The 25,917-nt window shown below is 41.7% G+C and overlaps 4 protein-coding genes across 5 annotated transcripts in view; all 4 read right to left on the bottom strand.

Moving 5' to 3' along the window:
• HOXA7 (homeobox A7) overlaps positions 1-20,833 on the bottom strand; it is a 49,960-nt gene extending 29,127 nt beyond the window's left edge. Inside the window, exon 1 of one of the 2 annotated variants that reach the window (XM_075922172.1) lies at positions 19,854-20,833. In XM_075922172.1, the coding sequence (XP_075778287.1) occupies positions 19,854-19,863 (10 nt within the window). In that variant the 5' untranslated portion in view covers positions 19,864-20,833. The remainder of the gene's footprint in view (positions 1-19,853) is intronic. The other variant, XM_075922171.1, reaches the window with a different exon arrangement.
• HOXA9 (homeobox A9) lies at positions 1,989-4,856 on the bottom strand. Its single transcript, XM_025179086.2, has 2 exons — positions 4,228-4,856; positions 1,989-3,422 (listed from the first exon to the last, which is right to left on the bottom strand). The coding sequence occupies exons 1-2, from the start codon at positions 4,778-4,780 to the stop codon at positions 3,184-3,186; spliced, it is 792 nt and encodes a 263-aa protein (XP_025034871.2). The 5' UTR covers positions 4,781-4,856; the 3' UTR covers positions 1,989-3,183.
• Positions 10,393-15,826, bottom strand: HOXA10 (homeobox A10). Its single transcript, XM_025179107.2, has 2 exons — positions 13,000-15,826; positions 10,393-11,834 (listed from the first exon to the last, which is right to left on the bottom strand). The coding sequence occupies exons 1-2, from the start codon at positions 13,814-13,816 to the stop codon at positions 11,560-11,562; spliced, it is 1,092 nt and encodes a 363-aa protein (XP_025034892.1). The 5' UTR covers positions 13,817-15,826; the 3' UTR covers positions 10,393-11,559.
• A 580-nt stretch (positions 20,834-21,413) lies between the features above and the next one.
• On the bottom strand, positions 21,414-25,872 carry HOXA11 (homeobox A11). The gene is made up of 2 exons (XM_006138397.4): positions 24,746-25,872; positions 21,414-23,289 (listed from the first exon to the last, which is right to left on the bottom strand). The coding sequence occupies exons 1-2, from the start codon at positions 25,431-25,433 to the stop codon at positions 23,057-23,059; spliced, it is 921 nt and encodes a 306-aa protein (XP_006138459.1). The 5' UTR covers positions 25,434-25,872; the 3' UTR covers positions 21,414-23,056.
• Between the last annotated feature and the right edge of the window lie 45 nt (positions 25,873-25,917).

Raw genomic sequence — 25,917 nt, 5'->3', positions numbered from 1 at the left:
AAAATGAATAATCTGATACAATCGGAGACTTTGAAACTTTACCTTCTCAATTACTGCATTAGCAAGTCTAATACTAACTATATCATTTTTCAATGATGCCTCATTCATAAAAAGTCCAGAGTAAGAACTGTTGACCTTGGATAACATCAGATCAGTTGTTTCACATCCAGTTATTCTCCTATAAAGTCGACATTTTAGGAGCTTTCAAGTCATCTTGCAGCCTGCTTCATGGCGGGTTTGTAAATGTTTTCATGGAATCATACTGCCATCTGCTGTTCTATTTGGGACATTGCAAATAATAACTGATACAGGAGCATTTCAGTTTGCTAACAGTTTACGCCTCCGACAACGAAGACTTCAATACTCGCTAGGCGCAGCAAAGGAGAAGCAATTATACAAACTCTTCCAGTCGCAAAGACATTAAAGATAAACGTTCGCCTTCGAGCTCGGATTTAAGAAGAGGAAGGCTAATAAAAGGTAGCTATTTCCGCACACCCGCTTTATCTAAAGCAGCCAGACAAAACAAATGAAAAGGCTTTTGTAGAAAATCTTAATTGTGGCTGGACAGTTGTAAACTCATTAAGAGCCGAATTCCAGACAGTTTGCAGACCCGTCATTTATTACACACTCGTAATGCTGATTCTTTGAAGTTTCCTCTGTCTGCAACAACAGAGGGCGTCCCAACATCCCAAAACACTAGAACAGGGATCAATTAGGGTCTTTTATTTCTGTGTGTATATGTGTGCACCAGAACTATTTCCCTTTTACTAATTATAACACATCAAAACTTACCAGCGAGTTCTTTAAAAAAGAAGAAGAATTGAGGTTGAAGGATTTCCCTTCCGCCGTTTTGCACATCTGCAAGCTTCTTGGAACTCCTTAAATTTTGTCTTTAACCCTGCAGCGTTTTACACCCCATAAACGGTTACAGCAGTCATTTTCTTTTATTGCACTGTATGGCTCTGAATTTTCCTAGCAACATCTTCTGCCAAGACTTGTGACTATCCATGTTCTGGCGACTTTTTGCCTTAAATACACTCTCCCAGCGTTTGTTCTACATATTTACAAATATGGTTTGCTCGTCTCTTGAGCAGACGCGTGTTCTGGATCGTATTTGGGGGGATTCCTTCGCGGAGCGGTAAGATGTCGGCCTAAAACAGGGATACCTTTAGCTGGCTCACGATCCTGGCTATTTGGTTTTGTTGTTCATCTGGGGAGGGAGGAGGGAATAACTTTCACCCGAAATATAAATTCATTCCGCCTTCTTTAAGGCACTTCGTTGTTCTGAACTAGCCCGTGGAGAGGCACACCTCAGTTGGACTAAAACAACGAGCAAAGTTAACTTCATAAATGATCATTCACCATTCTTGTCTGCAAACTTTTACCCTGTGAGAGAGTAAAATGCAGTGTGCTGATTTTACGTGTCATAACTCACGTCCGAGGTAAATTTGCAGATGCAAATAAAGGGCAAGAAAAATAACTGATGGCAAAACTTCTTACATGACATATTTTGTATGTTACATTATATATGGAAGGGGATTTAAAATTAATAAATTGGCAAAGCAAGCCTTTCTCAAACCTTTTGCAGCCATTTTATCTACGTCCAATTTATAGTGAGGTAATTTACTGTCCAAGCTCAAATAAAGATATTTAATCTATTTACATTGTTGTCCCTCTAACTAGTCTTGACCATTTCCGTCTTGTTCTTTTTAAAACAAATTATTAAAATGCCCTAACTCCAAAGCATGCACCTCATAATATCTTAAAAGGATTGGATTATATTATTGTATCCGGGTGTTTTATGTGCTCTCTAGGTTGAACAAAGCGAGTTAGTACATATTATTATACAGGTTTTGCACTCATATATCTGCACATGTAACCTGCATCAAAGAAATACCTATTCGTACGGCAGTTGTCTATTCATGCAGTTGGTATATTGGGTTATAAAGATGAGCGCCTTCTTAATAATTTTCAAACATCACAAAATATAAAAGAATCAATATATTTTATTTGGCAAAAAGTTAAATATCATTTCAACACAACAATTTGGTCAGTAGGCCATGAGGTAACTATTGCAAAATATACAGTGTATGTTCTGCATAAACATAACTTCCCAGATTTTTATACTCGATACAAATCTACACTAACCAAACGTAGCTTTTTATAGTGTATAATTTATTATCAATAAAATTAAACTTCATTACAATAAGCTTCAAATTATTTGATTAAAATTAAAACGTAAACCATAGGTAGTTACCCTTTTCACATATACGTATAGCTCCGAAAATCTGATAACTGCTTACTGGTGCAAAAACAATATTTAAGCTAGTTTGATTATTTACTTTTACCTTAGTATATAGATTATCTATACAGCTGACAAAGACAGTACTATATATATCACCTTTTCATATTAACATGACCTGCTTCGTAATAGTTTGAGTTTTTGAGATCCATAATAATTAGCTAACCTGCAGATTTGTATTACTTTTGTTTGTTTAAGTGTGTGTGTATGTGTATATATATATATTATATATTACATATATAATATATATATATATATATGGGATAGGTAGATCTGTATTACAATCAAAGGTTAACTGTCTAGTTATACAGAAAAAGACTTATTACACTACAGAGCTATACTCTATGCAACTTTTATAATAAACAACCTGAGTTCCAATTGAATTCTAGCTTACACAATCACATCTGGTACAGCACCCAAGCACATAAGTTGAGTCACAAACATAATTACCACAATAAAACACAGTCTTCAAGTATTACAGCAGACCTCTCTCTGCCGCGCAAAGGGCAAATAAAATTAGCTACATAGTCTAAACTCTACAGTCCGTAAATAGTTGTGCATTACGAAAAGGTAGTTTTTTTGTTTTGTTTTTGTTTCTTTGAAAGTGAAGGAACAGGTAGATTTATACAAGCCCCCAAACAGCCTTTCGCCTAATGCCCCCTTTTTCTTTCCTATTACAAAATTAACAGTATTACGGTACCGCCTCAGTAGCACTGTAACAGACCGACTTCTCGTTGCTACTGTTACAAGGTACATAAACGATCAGAATTCGCCAGGACAACAAAATGAGGCCTGGGCACAGCCGCACTGTGTGATGGGGGTTGGAGGAGGGAGAAAGGGAGGATTTTTTTTTTAAAAAAAGAGTAACCTGTGTGTCCTCATTATTCATCCTTTGCTCGGTCCTTGTTGATTTTCTTCATTTTCATCCTCCTGTTCTGAAACCAGATTTTCACTTGTCTCTCCGTTAAATTAAGCAGTCGCGCCACTTCATATCTACGGTCCCTAGTGAGATACATATTGAACAAAAACTCCTTTTCCAGTTCCAGCGTTTGGTGCTTGGTGTACGGACACCGCTTTTTCCGAGTGGATCTTGCGTGCAGCCAGTTCGCAGCTGGATTATCTACGAGGAAAGAGCAGGAGAAGTTCAGGGGAGGGAGGAAGCCACGTCGCGCCACCAGAGTTTGGTGCCCTGGCTCCGGGAGCGAAGGTAGCCTGATATGAGGGTTTACGACATTCCTTTCATTTCAGCAGACATCCAGGATGGCTAGGCACAATGGCATCAAAATACAGACACATGGAGAGGTCACAGAGAACCGCACGCGGCAATAGCCCTGCCCCCGCCTCCTCTCGCCTCGATATTGTGTATAGATTGGGATTTTAAAATAGCCCGTCCCTCCTCCGCGCAGCCCGAGCAGGACGAGTGGGCTTACACTGTCACCGGGCCAAACGGTTCAGGTTTTAATCCTGACCTTCTCCCGTGTCCCCACCCGGAGGCTTCCAGGAGAGGGCGAGTCACTGCCCAGCTGGCTCAATTAAAGCCCGGATTGCTTAGGCGCCTGATTTGCATGCGCCTTATTTTGAGCGCTACCGCGGAGCCGATTGTTCCGTGGGAGCCCAAAGCGTGGGAGCGGGACAGGGTAGAAGGTGTCTGCTGCTCACTCGTACAGGAACCACCCTGCGCTGCTTTTGGCAGCAGACTCGTGACAGCAGAGCCCAGGCGCAATCCGGGGCTCCCAAAAGTGCGTGCCCAAGGAAACCCCGTCTGGCCGGGCGAGGCGGGTTGACTCCCAGGCGCAGGGTTCACACACGCACGGTCCCCTGCCAGCTCTCCCTCCCCGCCGAGCACTGACATCGACCAACCGGCCAGACTGAGCCCCCGGCTTGCGGGGAGCCCGGCAGACCGTCCCCCTCCCAGTTGCACTTACTTGGATCAATCTGTGGCTTTTCTCCGCTCGCCTCATTCTCTCCATTGTGCTCAGAGAAGGCACCTTCGCTGGCCGGCTTATCCCTGTCGGCCGGAGGAGACCCGCAGGCGTAATCAGACAGAGACAAGGTGTGAGTGTCAAACGTGGGGCAGTCCCCCCTTCTGGCCGGCAGCGGTTCAGGTTTAATGCCGTAATGCCTGCTGGAAGGTAACCCCGGGAAAGACAATGAGCCCGGCACAGGCTCCAGCCACGACCGCATGTACCTGCCGTCAGGCGCTGCCATTGGTGCCTGGTGATGCACATAGGGATGGTACACAGTGGGCACGTTGTTGGCGCTCGGAGGGTGCACGGGGTTCCAGGAGGTGCTAAAGACGGGCGTTTTCGACTGAAAACTGCACGGGGTGAATTCAGGGTGCTCGCCCAGGGCGGGCTGTCTGGTTGGCGGTGCCAGCGGAGCAGAGGCATATCTGGACTGCACCAGGTCGTCACTCTCGTGAATTATGAACGAGTCCACATAATAATTGCTGAGCGTCCCTGAAGTCGACATTGCCATTCAAATACACCCACCCCCGAGCGGGACCTGCTGAAATTATGAAACTGCAGATTTCATGTAACAACTTGGTCCTTGCAAGAAGTACAGTCACCTAATAAGTTGAAGGCTGCCTGTCAGCCCATTGGTCGCCGGAGTCACATGGCAGGGGAGCAGAACAATAAAGTATAAATCACTCCGCAGGCTATTAATGGGTCAGTGTTTTCCAGTCATAATTTTTATAGCAAAGCCATATGTTTTTATGCAAAGGGATAGTTGAGTTATACGATAAAGTTTGTTTTAATTGTGGCCAACTGAGATTAAAAGATCAGATTTTGTATTATTACCCTTTTTAAGCGGACTATTTTATATCATAATTAATCATCCCATCAGTGGTTCGTGTTTCCAGCAAAAACCTTGCGATCGGAGACCTTCACATAAAATTATACAATAATTGAAGTAATAAAAAAGCAAAATAGCAGTTGCGGTATACTGTATTTAAATCTATATTTATTGTATTTCATAAGGAGTTATTGTTTCAGGAGCCACGGGCACGTTATTAAGTCAGCAACTATGAGCATATTCATTTGCATCGCTGTGTTTCACAGCCGTAAAAATTTACGAGTGCTTGGAAAGGTTAAATTATCCTATTGTGTTTAGTTTGGGAACTAACTGTAAATAATACTGTTCCGTTTAGTTCAGAGCTAACTGGAGCTGGCAAGGAAGAGGCAAATTCATCATAGTCTGTTACCGAAACTGATCTGGAGAAGAGTTCCTTCCCACCCAGACCGGGGGAAAAATATAGAAATATTTTAAATCGATATTTAAATTTTTCATTTTTAGAGTCACCGGCTAGCCTTGGAACTGGACGTTTTCTGAACCACAACTGCTTTTCACGTGGAAAGACAACAAACTCCACTTCGAAATCCCGAAGGCACCAGACTCAAACACACAACAGGAATCTCCTAAAATTCATTTAACCAGATGCAGAAGAATTAGTCGTAGCATGTGAATCATGCTCGGGATACCGTGTTCCTGATTTACCGGGTTTCGAGGCTGTCTTTTCATTGAAGGTGTAAAAAGGGAATGAGAACGAATATGCACGCCCGGAACATTGTCAATGACATTGTATTAACCCGCCTCAGACACACACACACGCGCACACACACACACACACACAAATTATCACAGGAGAAGCATAATTCAAGCGAGTGAAGTAAAACCGACCTTCACAGAACAGATCCCGGGGTTGATTTCTCGACCAAATTGTTTGATTCAATTTGAGTTGTTTGAATCTATTTCCACGTTTACGTCTGTTTGCACAGAAGTGTTTTTAGACCTGCCTTCCTGAGATGTAGCTAATATTATAACCCGAACGGATCTAAACCAGAACACGAGAGGGGAGGGGGGAAGGAGTGTTTATCAAGACGATTAATTCTTAAATATGCACCAAAACAGCAGGGGGAAAAGCACTCTCTTCTGCATCGCCGAAAGGCACCCTGCTTCTCAGTTGTACAGTAAAAAAGGGCACTGGCATCACGTTGTATCACATTCTGATTAATCAAATTTATGTGCAGAGCGAGTTATTTGCTGGCACGTTCTTTGACTTCTGTGCTCTCACTACAGCATCCAAACTAAGCGGAGGGTTACAGTCCTATACAAAAAAAAAAAGTGATTCGGCGCCCAGATCAAGTCCAGTGTTATGAATTAAACTAAAGGCTGGAAAAAAATGAGACTATGGCAATGGATTTAATTATTGTCTCCGGCGTATGTTGTGTGCTGCTTATCGCCGGTTGTTGTAAGGAAAACTGGCCAGTGGGAGGGAGAAACATTTCTGTAAACTGCTTTTGGAAAAAAAAATTGTTCAGCATAGAGACCAGCAAACGGAAGAGCAACTGCGTAATAATTAAATTCATGTGTGAATATTCTGCATGCAAAAATATGTTTCTCATTAGTTTTATATCGCTAGTCGGACTCTCTCGCGCTCTCCATGTTCTCTTCAAGCTTTTCCAATAATTTCATCAGAAATCTTCCAGAGATGTAATTTTAGCAACAGCTTTAATCCTGATTTCAAATCACAAGATCCACATGAAACTATTATTAGTACATTACAATCAGAACAACTTTTTAAAAACGCCATAAAAAGCAGACCAGGCGAACGGCTGTCCTCTATTTTCCAACAATTTTGTAATGCAAATAAAGTTCTATGTACTTATTATAGAGGTTTGGGGGTTGGTTTTCGGTTTTTTTGGTCAAACTTGCACTGACATACCCGCAATAGAAAAACAAGTGTATGTCTACTACCGAAGGACGGAACTCCACGTCATGTGTATTTATTATTGAGTCAACTGGGGTGAAATGTGATGGCAGAACTTCCTTTTTCCATTAAGAAAAATAATCTCAACTCCAGGAGTCCTGTGTGTTTGTTGTGTTAGACTTTGGGTTCTGAAACTGCAGACTGTTTCTGTTTTGGTTACTCACACATACATAGATAGCGAGAATTTAAAAGAATACGGCTAAGTCTTAAACACCCATATGTAGTCCTAAAAATGTTCTTTGCAGGATTAAAGGAGTATGAGAAGATGCAAAGACACCCAGAGTTAAAATAATAATAAACAAATAACGCTATATCACGCAGATTTCTGATTAACACACTCAAGTATGTTCTCCTTCCTTTTTTCCCTTTTATAGAGCGTTCTTCCGTAATAAATTACAAATACCGATAATTTAACTGTTGAAATTATTAATTTAATATAGTTTGCTTCACTAATAATTTAAACAATAGGAAGTGTAATTACGTAAATAATCTACGCCAGGAAAAATTAATATAAAATTGACATGGTATCTAGGGATATTTAGAAAAGAAGCATTTTTATCTGTAGCAATTTAAAAATGGTTCTATCCCCCATGCCTGTATAATCGGAGCAGTAAAGCTTAAATTTAGCTAAGATTTTAAACCCAGTGTTATAGAAAGGATAGAGCAATTTTTAACTGAAGGCTAAGAGTAAATGCAATTTATTTACAAATACGCTATAAAGACTATATATGGGATTTTGGAATTTGGATATGTAGTCTTTAGGAATTTTCGGACTTTATTGAATGGGAATAGCCTCTTAAATAACTTATTGCCATTGAAAGTAACCAGATTCAGAAAATGTGAAATGGAAATTGATATAGAAATTGGAATACGTGAATATGAAAGTAGTATTATCCATTAACAATTTTAAATAAAGTAGAAGCAAACGGATGAAAGTGCACTGTAAATAGATAGATATATAGATAGATATTCCGGTCATACATACAGTGTGCGTACAGACATGTGCACTCGGAGTCATGTGTCTGCAATTTAAAGGTATGACAGTCTTCCTAAATGCGTTCCTTCATAGGAGACTAACTATAACACATCTAACTAATTCGTGGAAATCCGGTCTCCAAACATTTTTTATTCGCCGTAGCCTATTTGAGTCCTGGGAAGTTTAAAGACGAATGATCAAAAAAGGATATTTCATGTTCAAATGCTTCCCAAGCCCTCGCAGCCAGCAGAAACCTCGCTCATTTACGTTGAGGCTCAATTGCCCTGCCAGGGCTAGGCTCTCAACAAGGGCTGCGGGCTATGTCTGTCTGCTCTGGGCACGCATACGGCAGCCGGGAGCCCCTGCACAAGGCCCAGTGAGGTCGCTGTTGCTCATCCAGCCTCAAAGGACTGGCGGCGCCTGGCCACACTGTAATAATGATCGTAACCGAGGCCTTGCGAGCTGCAGGGAAATGGGGCTTAGCCGATTTTAAATCGCTTCTGACTACCCGTTCCCCAACCTTTGTGGACACAGGGAGGAGCAGGATTACATTTTAGGCTGGGAGGGACTCGGAAACATACAACAGGGAGTGGGGAAGAAAATAATAAAGTGACTTAATGACCCTAAAAGATCCTCCCAAAAATGAGACTCCGTCTGTGCTCTTGCTGCCATCGCTACCCATGTGTGTGCCAACTCTGTCAGTGCCGGATTTATGCACAAACCAAGTAAACTACAATTTAGGCCCTGGCATTATGAGGGCCCTCTAAATACAACATTTTTTTAAAAAATCACTCATTTTTAATAACATCCTCGCCTATGTACCGTATCTATGCAAATATCACGTTATTATTTCAATTTTCATTGCCCTTTCTATTTCAATAATACATATTTGTTGGTAAGGCCTCTTAAACTTGACATAGTTTAGGACCTCAGCATGTCTTCATCCGGCCCTGCTCGGGATGACCGAGTGTATGACTATTGCCACGCAATTCAACCTTGTCAGGCATCAAAACAATCCAGCCCAAACCCCAGAAGGATGCTGAGCAGGATGCAAAGCGCACCTGACCTTGAATGGAGACTAGAGGGTGTATTTCAAGAATCCCAGAGGCAAGCAGGCTTACTCCGGAGCTAGCTAACCTTGGAAGCGCTCCCCAAGCTTTTCGCCCGTGTAGGCCGTGTTTAGGTGGGGAGGGAATGAAGCCTTCGTTGCAGATAGGGAACAATGGCATTGGGACTTGACGCCTACGGGGAGCTCCGGCTGTAAGATTTCTTCGGGAGCGCGCCAACTCGCACTGTTAGCCCCGGGGACGATTTTAACTGAAGTAATCAAGGCAGTTTCGTGCTGCAGAGAGAAAGGTGGAGCCCCAACAACATGAAACTACCTAAACCACTGACCAGTTCTCAGCGCTCTAATTATCGCGCTCCCCAGAGCCGTGGTCCTTACGCAAAGGTCCCGCTATAAACATAAAAAACCAGAAATGTGACCAAAACATTTCAGCGCCCCTCGTTCGCCCATCAACCAGCGACCGGTCACCGACTCCAAGCCATGGGTTCCAGCTTTTAAAGGGGGTATCGCTTATGAGTTTTCCTTTTAATTCTCCATGCACATGGAAAAGTGAAGAAAAGCCGTGCGCGGTAATGGTACATCATAAAAAACTAAAGACTCGCCATAAGCTTGGGTTGAGTCCATTTCCTCCCTCCAACCTCCCGCCTCCCCCCCCCCCTCCTCCGCCGAAAGAAAGAATTAGCTGCAGCCCTTCTTCGGACCCTATATTTTGTTTTCCCCTAGTGCAAACCTCTGTAATGCTTAAACATGCAGCGATGCAAGAGAAAACACGTATCAAATAAGCTGGCAACATGCAAGCAGGTAGCAAAGCAGAGGCTACTGATACTAGAACCTGTTTCATAAGAACCAGACCTCAATACCCTCATTTACATGTGCTCACCTTTATGATTTTCTCCTGAGCCATCTGCTATAGCTAGATTTCTCCCCGTCCTTTCGTCAAAGACGTCAGCATATTTCAAGGTGTAATATTTTTTTAAATCAATACACTACTCTCAAGAAATAGTAATTTGCTTCCTCTGTCTATGCAGCTCCTCACTCAACTGAAACCACTCGTCCAAGACAGCAACAATCCAGATATACTAGCAAGTCATAAAACTGAACAAAAGCCGACAAACCTTACTGCACCATTGCTATATGGCCCAGACAAATTACGACCGTCTAGGTAATATTTAAATAGATTCCTAAAGTAATTGCAGGGTGTTTAGGCAACTATTCCTGTTGTAAAAGTTCTTGAAGACATAAAGTAGAACCTGAGGATAAACAGCCACAAAAAGAGGTAAAATTAAAAGGATTCATTCCACGTCTTTTATTCTTCTAGGAGAACATAAACATCGTCTTTTCACGCACAGCAGCATTACAATATTAATTTATTCCGATTTAAGGTAAGTACTAGATAGAGCTAGAACTAACATTTATAATAATGATAGAATGCATTTGCTTAAACCAGTATCGCCATTTTTTATAATAATAGACATTTATACATATCTGTATTTATATTTCTCCCCTTCTTTTTTTGCACCTACACGTTTGACCTTTTTAATGCATGTAATTTCACAGTATAAAGGGATAGGCGGACATACGCTCCCTCGCTCTCTGGCTCAGCAAGTCCTTCTGCTGTTCAGTATGGAGACTTCTCTATGAACTTAGCTAGTAAAGGGGACTATTTTGTCTCTCAAGACAGGGGGGGAATTGTGTGCTTGTCATGCGTTACCAGCGGTAACGTCATTCCGAGACAAAAATCCACTAATTCCACATATTTAAGCAAAATTACATTATGGTCAATATCTACAACCAGAAAGAGTGGGTGGAATTCAGAGGTAAGTGTAATAATTTAGTCCATAATCAACACGCGATCTTTTATATTCTTAAAGAGAAGAGGTCTCATTTTCCTGGCCAATTTTAAAGCTTCTGATATGAAATGCTCTGTGAAAGGAAAAGAAAAAGAAAACCGGAGCCGAACACCAGTTCCCCTGAAGCCCTTTTTAAAAAACATGCCTGCATTTAATTATTGGAACTCCTGCCATTTGGGGGGTAAAAAAGTTGAACTCCCACTAAATAGAACTATGGCAAGGTTTCAATCATTCATTATTAAGCTGCACAGTCCACGTCTTTCTATTATCATTTAAAATTGCAATGCGCCTTTTACCGGGGTTGCTTACTTTTTGGAGAGGAACCACACACATATATTTGCAGCTCTGGAAATACTATGTCTCTGTTTCAAGGTTAAGGAAACAAATAACTTCAAGGCAATGGTAATGGAACAAGGGCGGCACACATATGGAATTTTATGCATCATTGTGGCTCCCCCTCCCAGAAATAGCTATAAAGAAGTTATGGACATACTGCGAATGTATAAAAATCCTTAATCCATACAGGTGCAGATTACTAAAGCCTAGGAAAATGATACTGGCTCTTTAAACCATAAAAATGTGTTTATAGGTTTATCAAGAAAAATTAAAGTTGGCTGTGAGCTCCCGGATTCTATTCTCTCGGTTCATTTTCTTCAGTTTCATTCTGCGGTTCTGAAACCAGATTTTAACTTGTCTGTCTGTTAGGTGGACTGTTCGGCTGATCTCTAGGCGACGCTCACGAGTCAGGTACATATTGAATAGAAACTCCTTTTCCAGCTCGAGAGTTTGGTGCTTGGTATAGGGGCATCGTTTCTTTCTGCCACTTTTTGCGGTTAGCCAGTTTGCTGCATTTTCTCCTTTTGAATTGCCTAGTTTTAAGAAAGTAAAAAAGGGACGTTACCAGATGACACGAGGCAAAGGGATTCCTCAAGTCGCCCCCCTGCTCACAGGTCTAAGTGAGGGTTTCCTTGTGGGTAGCGGGGGTTGCTTTAAAAAAAATCTAGACTCCAAAAAGCCCAGGGAGATCATTAAAAAGGAAGCTCTGTGTTTGTATTTTCCTAATGAAAAAAAAAAGTTGGCTCCTACAGTGATAGAGATGCATCAGTGGTCGGTTAATTTAATGGAAGTGGCATTTGAAATGGCTTCCCCCGCCCAACCTCTGTAGTACAGTTTAGTCTATTCTTGATTTTTTTCCCCAAACTGCTTCGGCAAAAAACCGCGGATTTAAACTTTATCAGCGAGTTTTGCAGCTGGAAGACAAAAGGAGCTCCTTCTCCTTGTTGTCCGTCTAACTAGAAAGCTTCTGCCTAGTTTGAAAAAGGAACTAAAGTCCGTGGTAGGTGTTCGCTGCTATTATTTCGATATTGATTTGTTACTAGGGTGGGCGATGGGTTTTGTTCCCCTCCTCCCTTTTTCGGGTGTTTATAATAGAGGAACTTGATTATATCTTTAAAAAAAATCAATTGTAAAATGATCAGCAACTTAAAAGTCTGGCAATATCTCCCACGAGGGTTTTATTTTTGCATACGGGATCGCCCTAATAAATAATAACAGCCCTGTTATCTGCTGGAGACACTGAGGAATATTCGTGGAGCATTCATCAGGCTCATTTGATAGCAGTTCATAGAAAGCCCATTTCAACGCGTCAGTTATTTTGAAAAGCATTCTGCATCGTAAAACAGAACTTACCCCGTTAATAGGTTTATTTATTGGCACTGCCGCTTGCTTATTTTGGATGCTTTACAAACATCTCTGTTATCTCTTAGGCACCCCTCACATCAACGGGGAAGATTGATCTCTTGGTTTCTCTATACGTCTCAACCGCATGCAGGTTTAGCTTGGCCCAGAGCGGAGGCTTTCGCATTTAAACTATAGGCTGGACATTAATTTTTACTACATCCCCACGCCCAAATATTACACAGTTCAGGAGGTCAGGGTGAGCGGCAGCGCTTCCTGCCAGCGCTGCAGGCTGCACGAGCGCTCCTTGCCATTTGCGGGACGGTTCTCAGCCCGGGCTGCCTTTGCTTTGCTTACCTATGGGGTCTTTCTCAGGAGAGGGCTTGCTGCTGTCTGACGGAGCTGGGGAGAGCTCTTCTGCGGTCGAAGACGAAGCTTGGGCGTCTTCCTCCCTCTGGGAGACGCACGCCAAGGTGTTGGGGGAAGCCTCCTCGGTCTCCTTCCTCCCCGCGTCTGTCGGAACTGGCGGCAACGCTGGAGCCGCCTCAAAGCGACCTTGGGGCTGCGGTGGGAACTGGGGCGCAGCCGCTGGCCCAGCTGCGTAGCTCTTGGAAGTGCCATAGGCTTGAGACAAGCGGAAGTAGCCCGGGACAGGAACCCCACTAGCGTTGCTCATGGGACAGACCTCAGCGCTTAGCCTCGGGAAAGGAGACAGCTCGGTGGCCGCTGCCCCCTTAGCACATTTGTCTGAGTCATAGAGGCAGTAAGAGGTCTCCTCTTTAATGGTTTGAGCAAAGGAGCAGGAGGTGGCCTGCTGGCTTTCAGGCTCTTCCAGGCGACAGGACCTGGGGGGCTCTAGCCAGACCTCCATCCCTGACACGTAGGGATGCGAAGAGGGGACCATGCTTGGCGCGGCACCTTCATTGCGTTTGCTCAAAACTGGGAAGAGCCCGCAGCTTTGCAGCCCATAGGACAAGTCGGACGCCTGTGGCAAGAAGACACTACTGTTGGGATAGTAGCCGCCGCCTCCTCCGCCTCCGCCTCCGCCTCCTTCCCCTCTGCCCGAGCTGATCAAGGAGTCTACCAAAAAAGAGTTTGCAGCCGGGCTCTCGGAGCATGACATTGTTGTGGAATAATTGGGCGAAGGCAGCCGATAGCCCTTTCTGGCTGACATTTCTTGTGCAAAACATGCTGAATATGATTAGAGATACCCCCGCGCCACGGCGAATGCTTGCAGCCAATGGAAACCCAAGCCCGGCCAGCAACCCCTCCCAGTTTGGTTTCGTATGCACAGAGCTGCTCTGAGGTCGACCTCTGTATTTAGAATATAGATGTATATTAATGTGCAATATCTACTTCCAGCCATACGCACCCCTCTAGCTACCCACCTCCCTAGCTATAGGGAGAGGCAGGGAATGCTATAAGTGTATGCGGAGACAGAATTGCACACTCAAAAGTAAACAGTTCCCTACCTGATTTTAGTGTTAGCATACCTTATAGTCCTCTACTATCACATTCACGGCTACAAAGTGGCAGAGCAGTCTGAAATCTATGATTACCTAAAACGAAGCGATATATAAATGGACCTTTTATGATCATTTATTTTCCTACTGTTGAGCTTTCCGGAAATCAGGCGTGTTTGCTTCATTTGCACAGCATGTGTTTATGATGATATCAATAAAGTCAGGAATCCCCTGTTTCTACGGCTAGGGTCTGTGACTTTTTATTTGTTGGCCCACTTTTTAAAAAAGTGTTATTATTTATCACGCACCACTTGAGGGTATAAAGGAGTCTAGCTTTTCTAATCTTTTTTTTTAAATAGCTATTTCCAGAATAGCATCACTACCAAAGATGAATCAGTGTAAACTAGTCTGAAATTTCCTGGCGAGAAACAGTGGTTGGCTAAAAAGAATCAATGAATAACTAATGCATGCGATTGTGGGAGGAATGATACTGGGATTGCATCTTCTAATACTGCAGTTCACCTTGGAATCCCTCTCCCCCCTCTCCATTTAGTTAACATACCAAATGGAAAGACAGCAGTCACAGAAAGAATCCAACTGAAACCGGTTAAAATGGATTCCTGCCCGCCTTATTGATCCAAGTGTTTGTACGCTGGTAATTAGATATTACAGTTTCTCATTTGGACCATTCACTGTGAATCTTTTAAAATGTACCGACCATTTCATCAGAAAGACACTCAGAAAAATGACCCGGCTATATGAACCCGCGCTGTCCAGTCAATATGTAATTGTAGCGGAGCCGGGAAGCAGAAAGCAGACAGACACGCAGACAGCGCCTTAGACAGACATTGTAATGAAAGAGCCGGTTGATGGGTCACTTCCATCACCTCTCCATTTATGCTATTCTAAAATCATGCAGCTGGCTAGGAGAAACGACCCGCTTTTGCGCCCGGTCTGTGGCTGCGTGGGGTTTTTCAGGATCCTTTGAAAGCATCCGGTGACAAATTCTCGCGCAGCACATGGGTTGAAAGCGCCAAGCGGATCCAGCCAGATCCTAGAAGCAAAGGATCGGCTGTCTCGGCTGTCTCGGCTCCCAGATGAGTACAAATAGCCGCTTGGAAAATAAATATTGCTCATTAAATCTCCGTGCTCGCCTCATTCTGGCATCCGGCTCTTGCATAAAGCCAGCCGTGACCAATAGGAGTGCCAAGGAAACAGTTAAAGCGGTCACTTGGCTTCCTTTCTGACCACGCTTTGACTGTGCCGGGCAGGCGCTCAGCCATACACTCCTGCAGCGCATACCCTTGGCGTTCAAAGGCTCCAGGAGAACGTTACAAGAATAACAGTGTCAATTGCACTCTGTCCATTTCCCCTCGATCTATTGATCTGTGCAGCCTCACGTGGTTTAATATTTTAGCGTTCGCCTGCAACGAGGAAATTCCTCCTCACATTTTGACATTCCCCTGGACAAGTTATTCTGAAACGCACAGAAAACAGCGGGACGCACATGTTAGTTTCCCTGGGCAAATTAAACTGAAGGGGCCCTCCCAAGGTTCCTTCCCTGTCAGCTGGAAACGCTGCGAGCTGGTAGAGGTTGTTACAACTTTGCAGCGCCCATAAAATCTTTATGGAAACGCTGCTTATTTTTCAAATGTTATCTAATGAGCATTATACTATTGCTTACAGACGACTGCCAAGTAGGACGTAATGGTCGAATGCAGTAATCTGGGGATATCAAGCAGCCTATGGGAACCCTCTATTTCTTACCCTTTCCTCCTGTAATGCTGTGTCTATTTCCCAAACTTGACTTACTCCACAATGTGTTAATGTGTGATAGACAAACCCTTATCAGATTCCTATGAGGGCCATATCACTGCTAACAAAATTAATACCATATAAGGAACCAGTTTATTGGCTAGTATACAGGAAGGTTATTATCAATAGGCTTAACGTTATAAATGCGGATCTAAATACGATCAAATGTGACCCTAAGTTCGACGTTCAAAATATATTTCTGTACGCAAATCGGGAATAACATTTACACCGGGGAAGTCTGCTCTTGCGGCATGTTTGTTTTGTATTTGTCAAATTAAATAGAAATGGATTGCAAATCTCAAAACCATATTAATAGAAGGATAACGCTTGAAATCCTTCCAAATGTTTTTTTTTAGTTTTTTTAAAGTAACCAGCTATCTTTTAATATTATAATTATCTTTCAAATAAAACAGGATAATAGGAAAAGTATGCCAAATCCTTGTCAGACTAAATAAAATTATTATAAAAATTGTACAAAGAATTGCTTTGCAAATGCTAAAGCGAAGAAACCGGGGAGCAGAAATACAGGACACAGACTAATCAAAGAGGGAAAACATGCTTTAAACCAACTCTTTCTTTTAGCCTTTGTAGCAAAAGATCTGCTACAGAGAGATTGGTTTTCAGCATTAGTAAGACTGAATACCTTAACGCAAAGGATAGTTATTCAATCAAGTATAACTTGCAACAGGAAACAGAAATATATGCACTGTATTGTTTTGTTTATAGTAATGAACAGAGTTGCTTTGATGGTCAAAGCACTTAGCTTAGATCATGAACTCAACTCGGCTGTGTATTATCTGTGCTTTCTTTAATCGCTAACAAGGCCTAGGCAAATAGTAACTAACATCATCAAACCCAGTGAAGTAAAACTAATAATGTTCACTTGATTCTTAACTATAAAAGATAATGGTCAATTTTGAATAAACTGAACTAATTTGGCATGCAACGTGTGTAGCTACTACATTTTAAACACTTAACAAAGTGGCTCTTGAAGATTAACCCCGACTTTAAAGAAATTTCAAATAATAGTGTGAATTCCAGGGCGCGATAAATATTTTTTTTAAATTCTGCTTATAGCAAAATCATCTGGAGGTTACATAAAAACAAACAAGTACAGTTTGATAAGCATCAAAGCAAGTAAAAGTGTTATTTAGTGGAGGTTCTAAATTAATGGCATACGGAGACAAAACGATCAAAATAATATGTTATTAATTGCAGAAAAGTGGAATGGGTATATTAATAGAGCCGTTAAATTCTTTGATTAGTTGAATTAAAAATTAAAAACTGAAAGAAATAAATGCAAAACGACAGCTCACCCCCACGCCATCTCTGGTTCGAAATTTTAAAATACACCAATCAAAATACTGATTCATCTCTTTTTTATTTCCTACACAAATCAAAACGGGCAACATAGTTAATCAGCTGATGATATTTTGTATGATAATTACAATATGCTTTTGTTTCTGACGTGGGCAAATTGCTATATGCTAAAACGGAAATCCGCCTGAAGTTTCTCATGAGCTTGTGTGTAAGCTGCTTATATGAGCATATAGAAGTAGATTACATTATATAAATCTCAACAAACTAATGCAGTCAATGAATACTTATTTAATATGAGAACTGTCAGTTGTCAGGCCCGTGTATGTGTGCCAGATTTACTTTTCTTTCTGGATTTGATCCAAAGTAGGCGGCTTTCAATCCGGAGGGTTAGAAACCGTGGGTATGCCGGGAAAGGTGATAAATGACTAACTCGCTATTTTTTATCTTTACTAGAAATGGCTTCACGCTATAAAGGACAAAAGGAACATTGGGATGCTTTAGCAGGTTATCCCTTTTGAAATTTAGGTCGCAATTTAAATTGTATCCCATCTGTCTGAAGGCCTTCAGTCTTCGGAATGTATTTTATATTTTGCGCTCAGTTTTGCTAATTTTGATTAGCACTCTGTTGTGCATATTACTCTGATGAGCCCTTTCCGAAGAATAGCTCTCTACGATTATTATCCAGTATAACAAATGACACCAGAACTATTTCTAAAGGATTGACCTAGTCACCAACAGTCGCAAGAACGCTGCCTTCTAAATGCTATCTTACACCTACAGAGCCCTTAGTGCGGTACAGATCTGTCCATGTAGAATTAGACTAGATAGTAACGTTATACATTCCAGGCTATATAGCTGTTCATGTTTTGGGACTCCCTTTTCTTTAAATACAGTTTTGCTGTAAAGTATAAATATTCCTTTTCGTGGTGGACGCCCCTTGATAGATAGCTACATAGATATTGCCCTCAAGTTGCAATTTTAGACCATTAAATGAAAAGGGTGTGACAAAATATTATGAAATACCTCCTCTTGGTAGAGGAAGTGGTACCACTAGCACACGAAATAGAGCAGTGCTCATGAATAGCTAAGGCAAAGTAAACACTGAGCTTCTTTTTAGATTTCCTCTAAAACACGCTATCCCCAAACCATGTGAAATAATAAACAGTTATTGTAAGAAGCAAACTTGTTTTTTTATATATTGTCCTATGACGAATACCATCAGTAAACAATTTGTAACCAGAGGGCGCTTTAACTACTGCTGGGGTCGCCTTGATTTATTCATCTGGGTACTGAATGGGGGAAGGGAACAACAAGGAAAATATTTTATCAAATATGCAGAGCCGATTCTGATTGGTGCAGAACGGAACTTCCTAAAAGGGCTTTTCGGGATTGCACTCCGCTTTATTTTGATTTTTTTTTAAAGAATTGGAACCTATGCGAGGAAGTTTAAGAAAAAGATAACAATTATTTTATCTGGAATGTAGTTATCTTTGCTTAACACAGAGATTCTTATAATGGTCTAAAATACAGTTCATCGTGATTGCATGTGGGTCTTTAACAATTCACTCAGCATTTCTCGAAACACGTTATAAATAATCTTGTGCAAAATATTGCAGACCGGTTTCATTAGTCTCTTTCGGCGGTTGCATAGTATCATAATCAAGTAGCCACGTTTAAACCAGAGGTATGTACATCAGATATTTAAAAACAAAATATACTGTAGTACCAGGTGTATTAAAATACGGTTCTAAGCTAGATAATTGACACAGCCACACATTTTTTTCAAATGCAGACTTAATAAAGAAGGGTGGAACTGGAGAGACAGAAAAGTAACCAAAAGTAGCTGCTAAATTACGCGCTCGAGACCCTTTGAGAAGGCCTAGACCTTAGAGACTACATCCCAACTTGAGTCTTTGAAAATGGGAATGTTTGACCTAATTTCACCTGCAACAGCGTTCTGTCTGCGAGAGACAAATAATGAACATTTTAAAGTTAGTCTTATCCAACACGGGCTTAATACGCAGTCAAATATTTCACTGCTTGTGCAAGCGACTTTAATTGTATGTTTACCAACATCTATTTACAGTTGCAAGAGAAGAGTAAAGGTTGCAAACAAATATTGTCCTAGCCATTCCATTAACATTTTGACCAAGAAGCAAACCAAAGTTCCAGTCCACTAAGAACATCAAAATTACCTGTCATTTTCAGCGTATGTTAGCAGAGCGCTCTTTGACTGAAGTCCCCTAGTGTTCTACACATAAATGTCAAGTTTCATTATTTTTCCAGGGCACTGATTTTTTTATAATTGGAGGAAATCTCCAAGATTCTCTGAATAAAAAATTCCCCATCACCTGGATTTTTCCGTACTGTTGGCCAAAACTTTATTAAGTTCAAAAAACTTAGCTAAAAATTAGAAAGTCTCTTACGTTTTCTTTCATGTCTTAAGTTGAATCACGAAGGTTTTGGAAATGTTTTCCTCCCTAGAATTCTCCTCCTCAAAATGCTTAATTGAAACAAAAACAAAGAAGGCTCCGCGCAAACTTTCCCAGCACTACTTTGATAACAGCCTAGTCCACTTCCATTTCTGTACTCAGGGCAGAGCTAAGCACTTACCTTCATGCATTTTCTAAACCACAATCAATGGGGAGCACATTTTGCAGGAATGCCTTTCGGAATGTTTCACTTGAGGGAACCAGCAAGCCAGCCACTGAAGCGACCTTTGCCAACCGTAACACAGAAAGTGAAATAATTTAACTTGCTGCCGCTAGACTGTAAAGTGAACAAAGGCCAAGCTTTTATTTTCCAGGGGTTCTCTTCTCCTGCTGCGGCATTGACATTGATCTGAAGAACGCCATCTTGTGGCAATCGAGCTCTTGAGGCACAGAGACTGACTCACAACTTCAAATTCACTGGTCTCATAAAAGGATGCTAGAGAATGAGGCCGGACAAGTGCTATTCAGCTCTCATTTCTAGATCTCAGGGATTGCTTGCTGCAGGAGTGCTGCTTAGCTGATAGCAGGGCATTCCATGTATGCAAATGAACAAGTCATGGACACTTTTTATGACCACATTGTCGCGGCAACACAGAGGATGTGTTTTTATTGGGTTAGGAAATCAAACCCCAACCAGAGAAACTCCAACTGCCGCCAGGGCTAGCCATGAATGCCAGTTAATGTTTAACCAGGAAAGGAAGCTACTTGCTAAACACTCACTGCCCATTCATCTATTTATGTTTGTCTCTTCCTCTTTCTCTCTCTGTTTGTGTACTTGTACAACCATCTATGTATCCATCTCTTTTAAAACTTGCGTTCCAGTGGAACATGAGGGAGAAACAAACAAATAAACAATCTCCCATTTTCTCGGTTTTTCTGGGGGGGGGGGGAGCCCAAACATTTCTTTGGACGAGACGCTGTCTGACTGGGTGGGGGTTGTGAACCAGAGGTCCAGAGGCATTTAGCCCTTCACCTCAAGGTTATGGGTGATGTCCAAAGCAATACAGAAGTTCAAAGCCAGTAAACAAGTCAAAAACAGTATGTACTTTCTTTTCCTGATTAAGTTTGGGACAAAGAATTGGAGACTGAAGTTCCATTCCCCATACCACAGTCTCATCTAGACTTTGTTTCCCCAACTTTTACGTTCCCCCCTCTTCCAACTCAAGGACAATTTCAGACACCCTAGTTTCACCACTCTCGAAGGGAGACTGGTTTCTCAAGAAAACAATGTTCTTAGGGCTCACACCCCTTTGCCCATTCATTTTAAACTTCGCTTTAGTTGAAAGCTTCGCTTCACTTTTTATGCTGATAAAATACCTCCCAACATTACTAATACCAAAACTAAATTCAAAATGCTTTGTCCCAGACATGTGTGGTCTGAAATAAACAATGTACTTGTAATTCGTAAAACAAAGCAAGTTGTCTTCTTGTGTGTCTTTTACAGCTGAGAACAAAGGCGTGGCGTTTACAGTAAATTACTAAAAGTGTTATTTTCCCGTTTTTTAATCCGTTACATTTAAATGAATGTCAGCCTGCATGTTTATTCACCAACGGCAACTTTGGCTGCTAGTGAAGGATTAGAAAACATAGGCGTGCAACTTGCACGGTGGACTTTGATTGTAAAATGTAGATGAAATAAAACAATACAGAGTAATGTAACACCAGAATAAAAATATAAATTTTCAATTTTTTTATTTCCTTGTGCGCTGTTCCATTGTATACATGCAACCAAATACTTTTGCATATTAAAAGAAATCTGTATATACATATAGATGATAGCTATTGAAAACAGTGATGTAATACAAAGATTCTGCATTTTGTGAACTGTGTAAAAAGAAATCACATCCATTTGGTAAGCTGATTGTTCAAAAATAATTGTCACCGATTTGTTGCACATGTAGAGAAAAAAGCACCCTCTCACCCCAAAGAAAAAAATATGTAAAAATGTATTAAAACATTTTTAATACATGGTTTTTTATTTACAAGTCTTGTAAAACACTGTTCCTGTATGAAATATACATTCAGGTACTCTCAACAGCAAATTATCTTAACGATAGACTATCGTATCCTTTGTAAACTGATATAGAATTTTAAATATTTTTAAATTGCATTTTTCTCGCTTTGGTTCCTGCGGGACAATATATATATTTATTTATTATATATATGTATATGTTTAAAATAACTCCAAACAACAATCCATTGTTTGTATATGTCGCCTGAGAGACGAAGTAGAGCTCATGACATTTAAAATAGACAACAACATATGAAAACAAAATGTCCTTATTTACATTGTTCGGCTTCTGAATAAATTCCTTACAAGCAACCTTCTAAAGACACAGAAGATTACATTATTTTGGTGATTCGACGTTAGTGCATTGTACAAATCCAAGTTACATTTAAGTGTTGTGTGGTATTTACCAAACTCTCGTTCTCCACAGGTATTTCCTGAAGAAAGTTTGTGAACCAGAAGGTTAGTTTTCTTTTTTCTTTCTTTTTAAAATCTAGGATTCATTTTGTCATTTTTTAAATTTAAATACGAGCATCATGATTTGTCTTAAAAGGATGGCAAGGTATAATCGAGAGCTAATATGACAATTGCGAAACATTTTATTTTCAGTGATTGTTTCTTGACGATATATGGCAAATTTATGCCTGACATATTTTTAAAGTAAATAATCAAGTCTTTCATATCATCCCCCTCCCCGCACTCAATAAAACACGGTTATATCCATCTTCGTCTGTACTATAATTTTCTCCACTGGCCTTCTAAAGGAATATGTATTTATTTTTATTTAAATCAATTAGTAACGGAGCACTGCTCTAGCATAGACATTCTCAACCCGAAGAAAAAATATTATTTTGGGAAGTTTTATTTTGCAGTGGTCCTCAGAACGTAAACGCGACATGTCATCTTTACACACACATTCCACAGTAAAACAAGGGAACAAGGAAAACAATAGTTACACAGCCAATAGGCAACAGTTTAGTCCCCACTTTTCATTATTGAAACCATATCAGAATGAACGGAAGTGTCTATAAAGGTAAGAGGTATGAATTTCGCACTCAGAGCAAAGATTGTGGCTGGCCTGCTGGCGCTGGGTGCCATGTGTGTCAATATCAAATCCATTCCAGTTGATATGTAAATATCAAAAAAGTAAAAAAAAAATTAAAAGTCCAGGGTTGATTTACATGTATGTAAAATCATAGTTCGCACAGTCCCGTCAGTTACACACCTCCTTTTTAAATGTAACCCTGTGGCTTGACCTTGTCAAGGGCGAAATCTGAATTTAATCTCATTTTGAAGAAAAAAAACCACGAGGAGTTTTAAAGTAGTGGATTAGCGGAGTAATATTGTAATCGGTCCCTGTTAATTTTTTTTTCTTTCATTCTCCTGTTTTGAAACCATATTTTTACTTGACGGTCGGTCAGATTGAGCATTCGCGAGAGCTGGAGGCGTTTCTCTTTGTTTATATAGACACTGAAGAAGAATTCCCTTTCTAATTCTCGGATCTGATATTTGGTGTACGGGCATCTCTTTTTACGAGTACGTTGTCCACCTGTGGAATGGAAAGAAAAAGGCAGACGTGTTTGAAACTTAAAGCAGATGGGACTGGGAAAGGCTCCGTCGTGGGGCAAATGTGTTTTGTCTACTCCAGGACGGAGAGAACGGTTAGGTCCTAATCTAGATGCTAGCTCTCTGCCTTACCGAGGAAAAAGCAATCCTGACAAACAACGCATCCCTGGGCAATCGGGTCAGACATCGTACCGAACCAGTACCACTGAGTACCTGCCTGATTGTTTGCCCCTGCACTCTTCCAAAGCTGTCTGCGAGGGTTGGGACCGTGGTGTGACAGACTAAACAAACAGCCGCACATAGACATTGCAGTGTTCATCACCTGGTTCGCTTCAGCTGCCATTACGTTATCAGGGTTAGTAAACACATTTTCAAGCCCCGTTTTTCTCCAGACCTTTACAACTGAGTTTGATTCTGTCTACAAACACTGGCCTTACATTTCCATCAATGTGTCTCTCCCCCCCGCCACACACACCTTTTATATCAGGGGAAATGGCTCTGCAACTAGGCTGCTATGCCATTATGGCACTGGGATCGACTCTGCTGCTTTTTAAAATGCAGGGACATCACTATAATATCAGAGTCGCCTCTCGCTTTGCCCTACGAGGCTTAGCGTTCCGTAGGCAGAGTCGTTCAGTTTGGAAGGCTTTCGAGGTTCAAAAGCTCTTTCAATTAAATATTAGTCTTATCCCTTTAAGCTCCCTCCCCTTCCTTTTCTGGAACAGCTCGTGGTAGAGGGGTATTTTCCGCCGTTGTTTACTCACTTTTTCCCCTTTTAAAAACACATATAAAATCAGGCTTTGACAGACTGAATAACAATTGGAAGTAACAGGCTGTTAGACAGAAGGCAACACGCAATTGTCACAATACCTACGTAAAATGGCTTCCTTTAGACAAAAAGGCCAGCTTTTGGGTTAATTTGTTTCTTTTAAATATATTGCTACAGTTCAGGCGGCTACTTTCTCTGCTCCACACTATGCTAGTGCCATCGTTAAAACAGCCCAGGGCTTTGAATGCAGCCCCTAACTAGACTTCTGGTGCCACACATGGCTTTTATAAAATCACTGGATTACACCGATATCAAAGGAGTCAGGATCCCTTTTGGGTAAATTTACAGGCCCGCACGCCCGTTATTCTATTTTCGAGACTTGACCACAGAGCTCTTTTATTATTATTATTATTTAAAAAAAAGGGAGAGAGAGCAAAAAGGAGAACGATTTTTTTAAAAGGCGTCCATTGGCCGGTTGGGTATTTCACGGCCAATTTCAGCACGAAACACGTGATCTTGCCTTTTATAACAAAGTTTTGTTGGGGGAAATCTAAAGGCCCTTCATAAACCTTATATGCTTATAAAACAGCATATAAAATTTTAACAGCGGCGCTGCGCTAGATTTCAAACTCCCTTTCATAAAGCGCTTGGGCGCTGCCTTTATACGTACTGGAGCTGCTGGATTTCTCCTCATTGTTGCCGGAAGATGACTCCGGGCTGCTGCTGCTCTCGGTCCTCCTCCGCCTCTCCTTCTCCTCCGCCGCCGCGGCCGCGTCTCCGCGGCAGCCTCCGTCCGAACTTGAAGTTGTAGCAGCTGCAGCAGCGGCTGGAGGCATTTTCTCGCCGTTCTTGTCTGCCGCATAGTCCGCCGAGGAGAGGTTTTCCGTGGGGCCGTACGCCGTCTCGAAAAACTGGTCGAAAGCCTGGGGGAGGACCCCGTTCCTCCCCACCGCGCTATAGAAATTGGACGAGACGTTGGCGCTGGGGTGGTAGACGTTGGCTGTGTTTTTGCCGAACATCTCGCCCATGCTAGCAGTGTTGGTGGCAGGCAGGCAGTCTCTGTGCATGATCTCCTCTGCTGAGTAGCAGTGGGGTAGATTGTTCCTGGGGTGCCATTTACTGGAGGGGTCAATGGCATACTCCCTGAAGGTAACTTCTCTCACAGGTTGGACCTGGGGTAGGTTGGAAGAGTAGGAGTATGTCATAGGGCGAGAAGACGGGGTCTGGGGCAGAAAGGAAGGGAGGCTGGAGAAATCAGGACCGGAGACGTAGTAAGTACAACTTGGCAAATACATGTTAGAGGAACAAGGAACACGCTCATCAAAATCCATCATTAGGCTACCTCGGGTTCTCCGCATTAGCTGAGCTTAACATGATTCTCTAATGCAGCTGCCTCTTTGAAGCAGATCCGTGAAGTAAGAAATTTGGAGACGTAAGCTGACGTGGAAATCTATCCCCATCCTTAGCAGGGAGGTGCTGGTCATGTGACCAAATGTTGAAATTGACAAGCTGCAAGTATGGGCCCTTTTTTCTTTGTAGCCATCTCAAGGGAAGCAACAGATCGTCACGTTGGTATTCTCACCAAAAGCACGTAATCTAAAATATAACTCATGTTTGCCTTGTGTACCCAGCGAGGACAAAAAGACGCATGCCACTTTTCCCCACTTATCAGTTTGACCAATTGCACCAAGTCGTTGTGGAGTAGAAAGAATTAACAATTCCCACATGTTAGCTGAGACCCTTTCTGTGTGTATTTTTGCAGCCAAAATCAAAAAAGAAGTCGGAGGATTTTTCCCCCCCCCTGCAATCTGGTTTCTAGCCAGAGTGCCCCCAAAGCAATCG

This window comes from Pelodiscus sinensis, chromosome 2 (assembly GCF_049634645.1).
Source record: "Pelodiscus sinensis isolate JC-2024 chromosome 2, ASM4963464v1, whole genome shotgun sequence".
Taxonomy (NCBI): domain Eukaryota; kingdom Metazoa; phylum Chordata; order Testudines; family Trionychidae; genus Pelodiscus; species Pelodiscus sinensis.
This window is presented reverse-complemented; position numbering and strand designations above follow the sequence as displayed.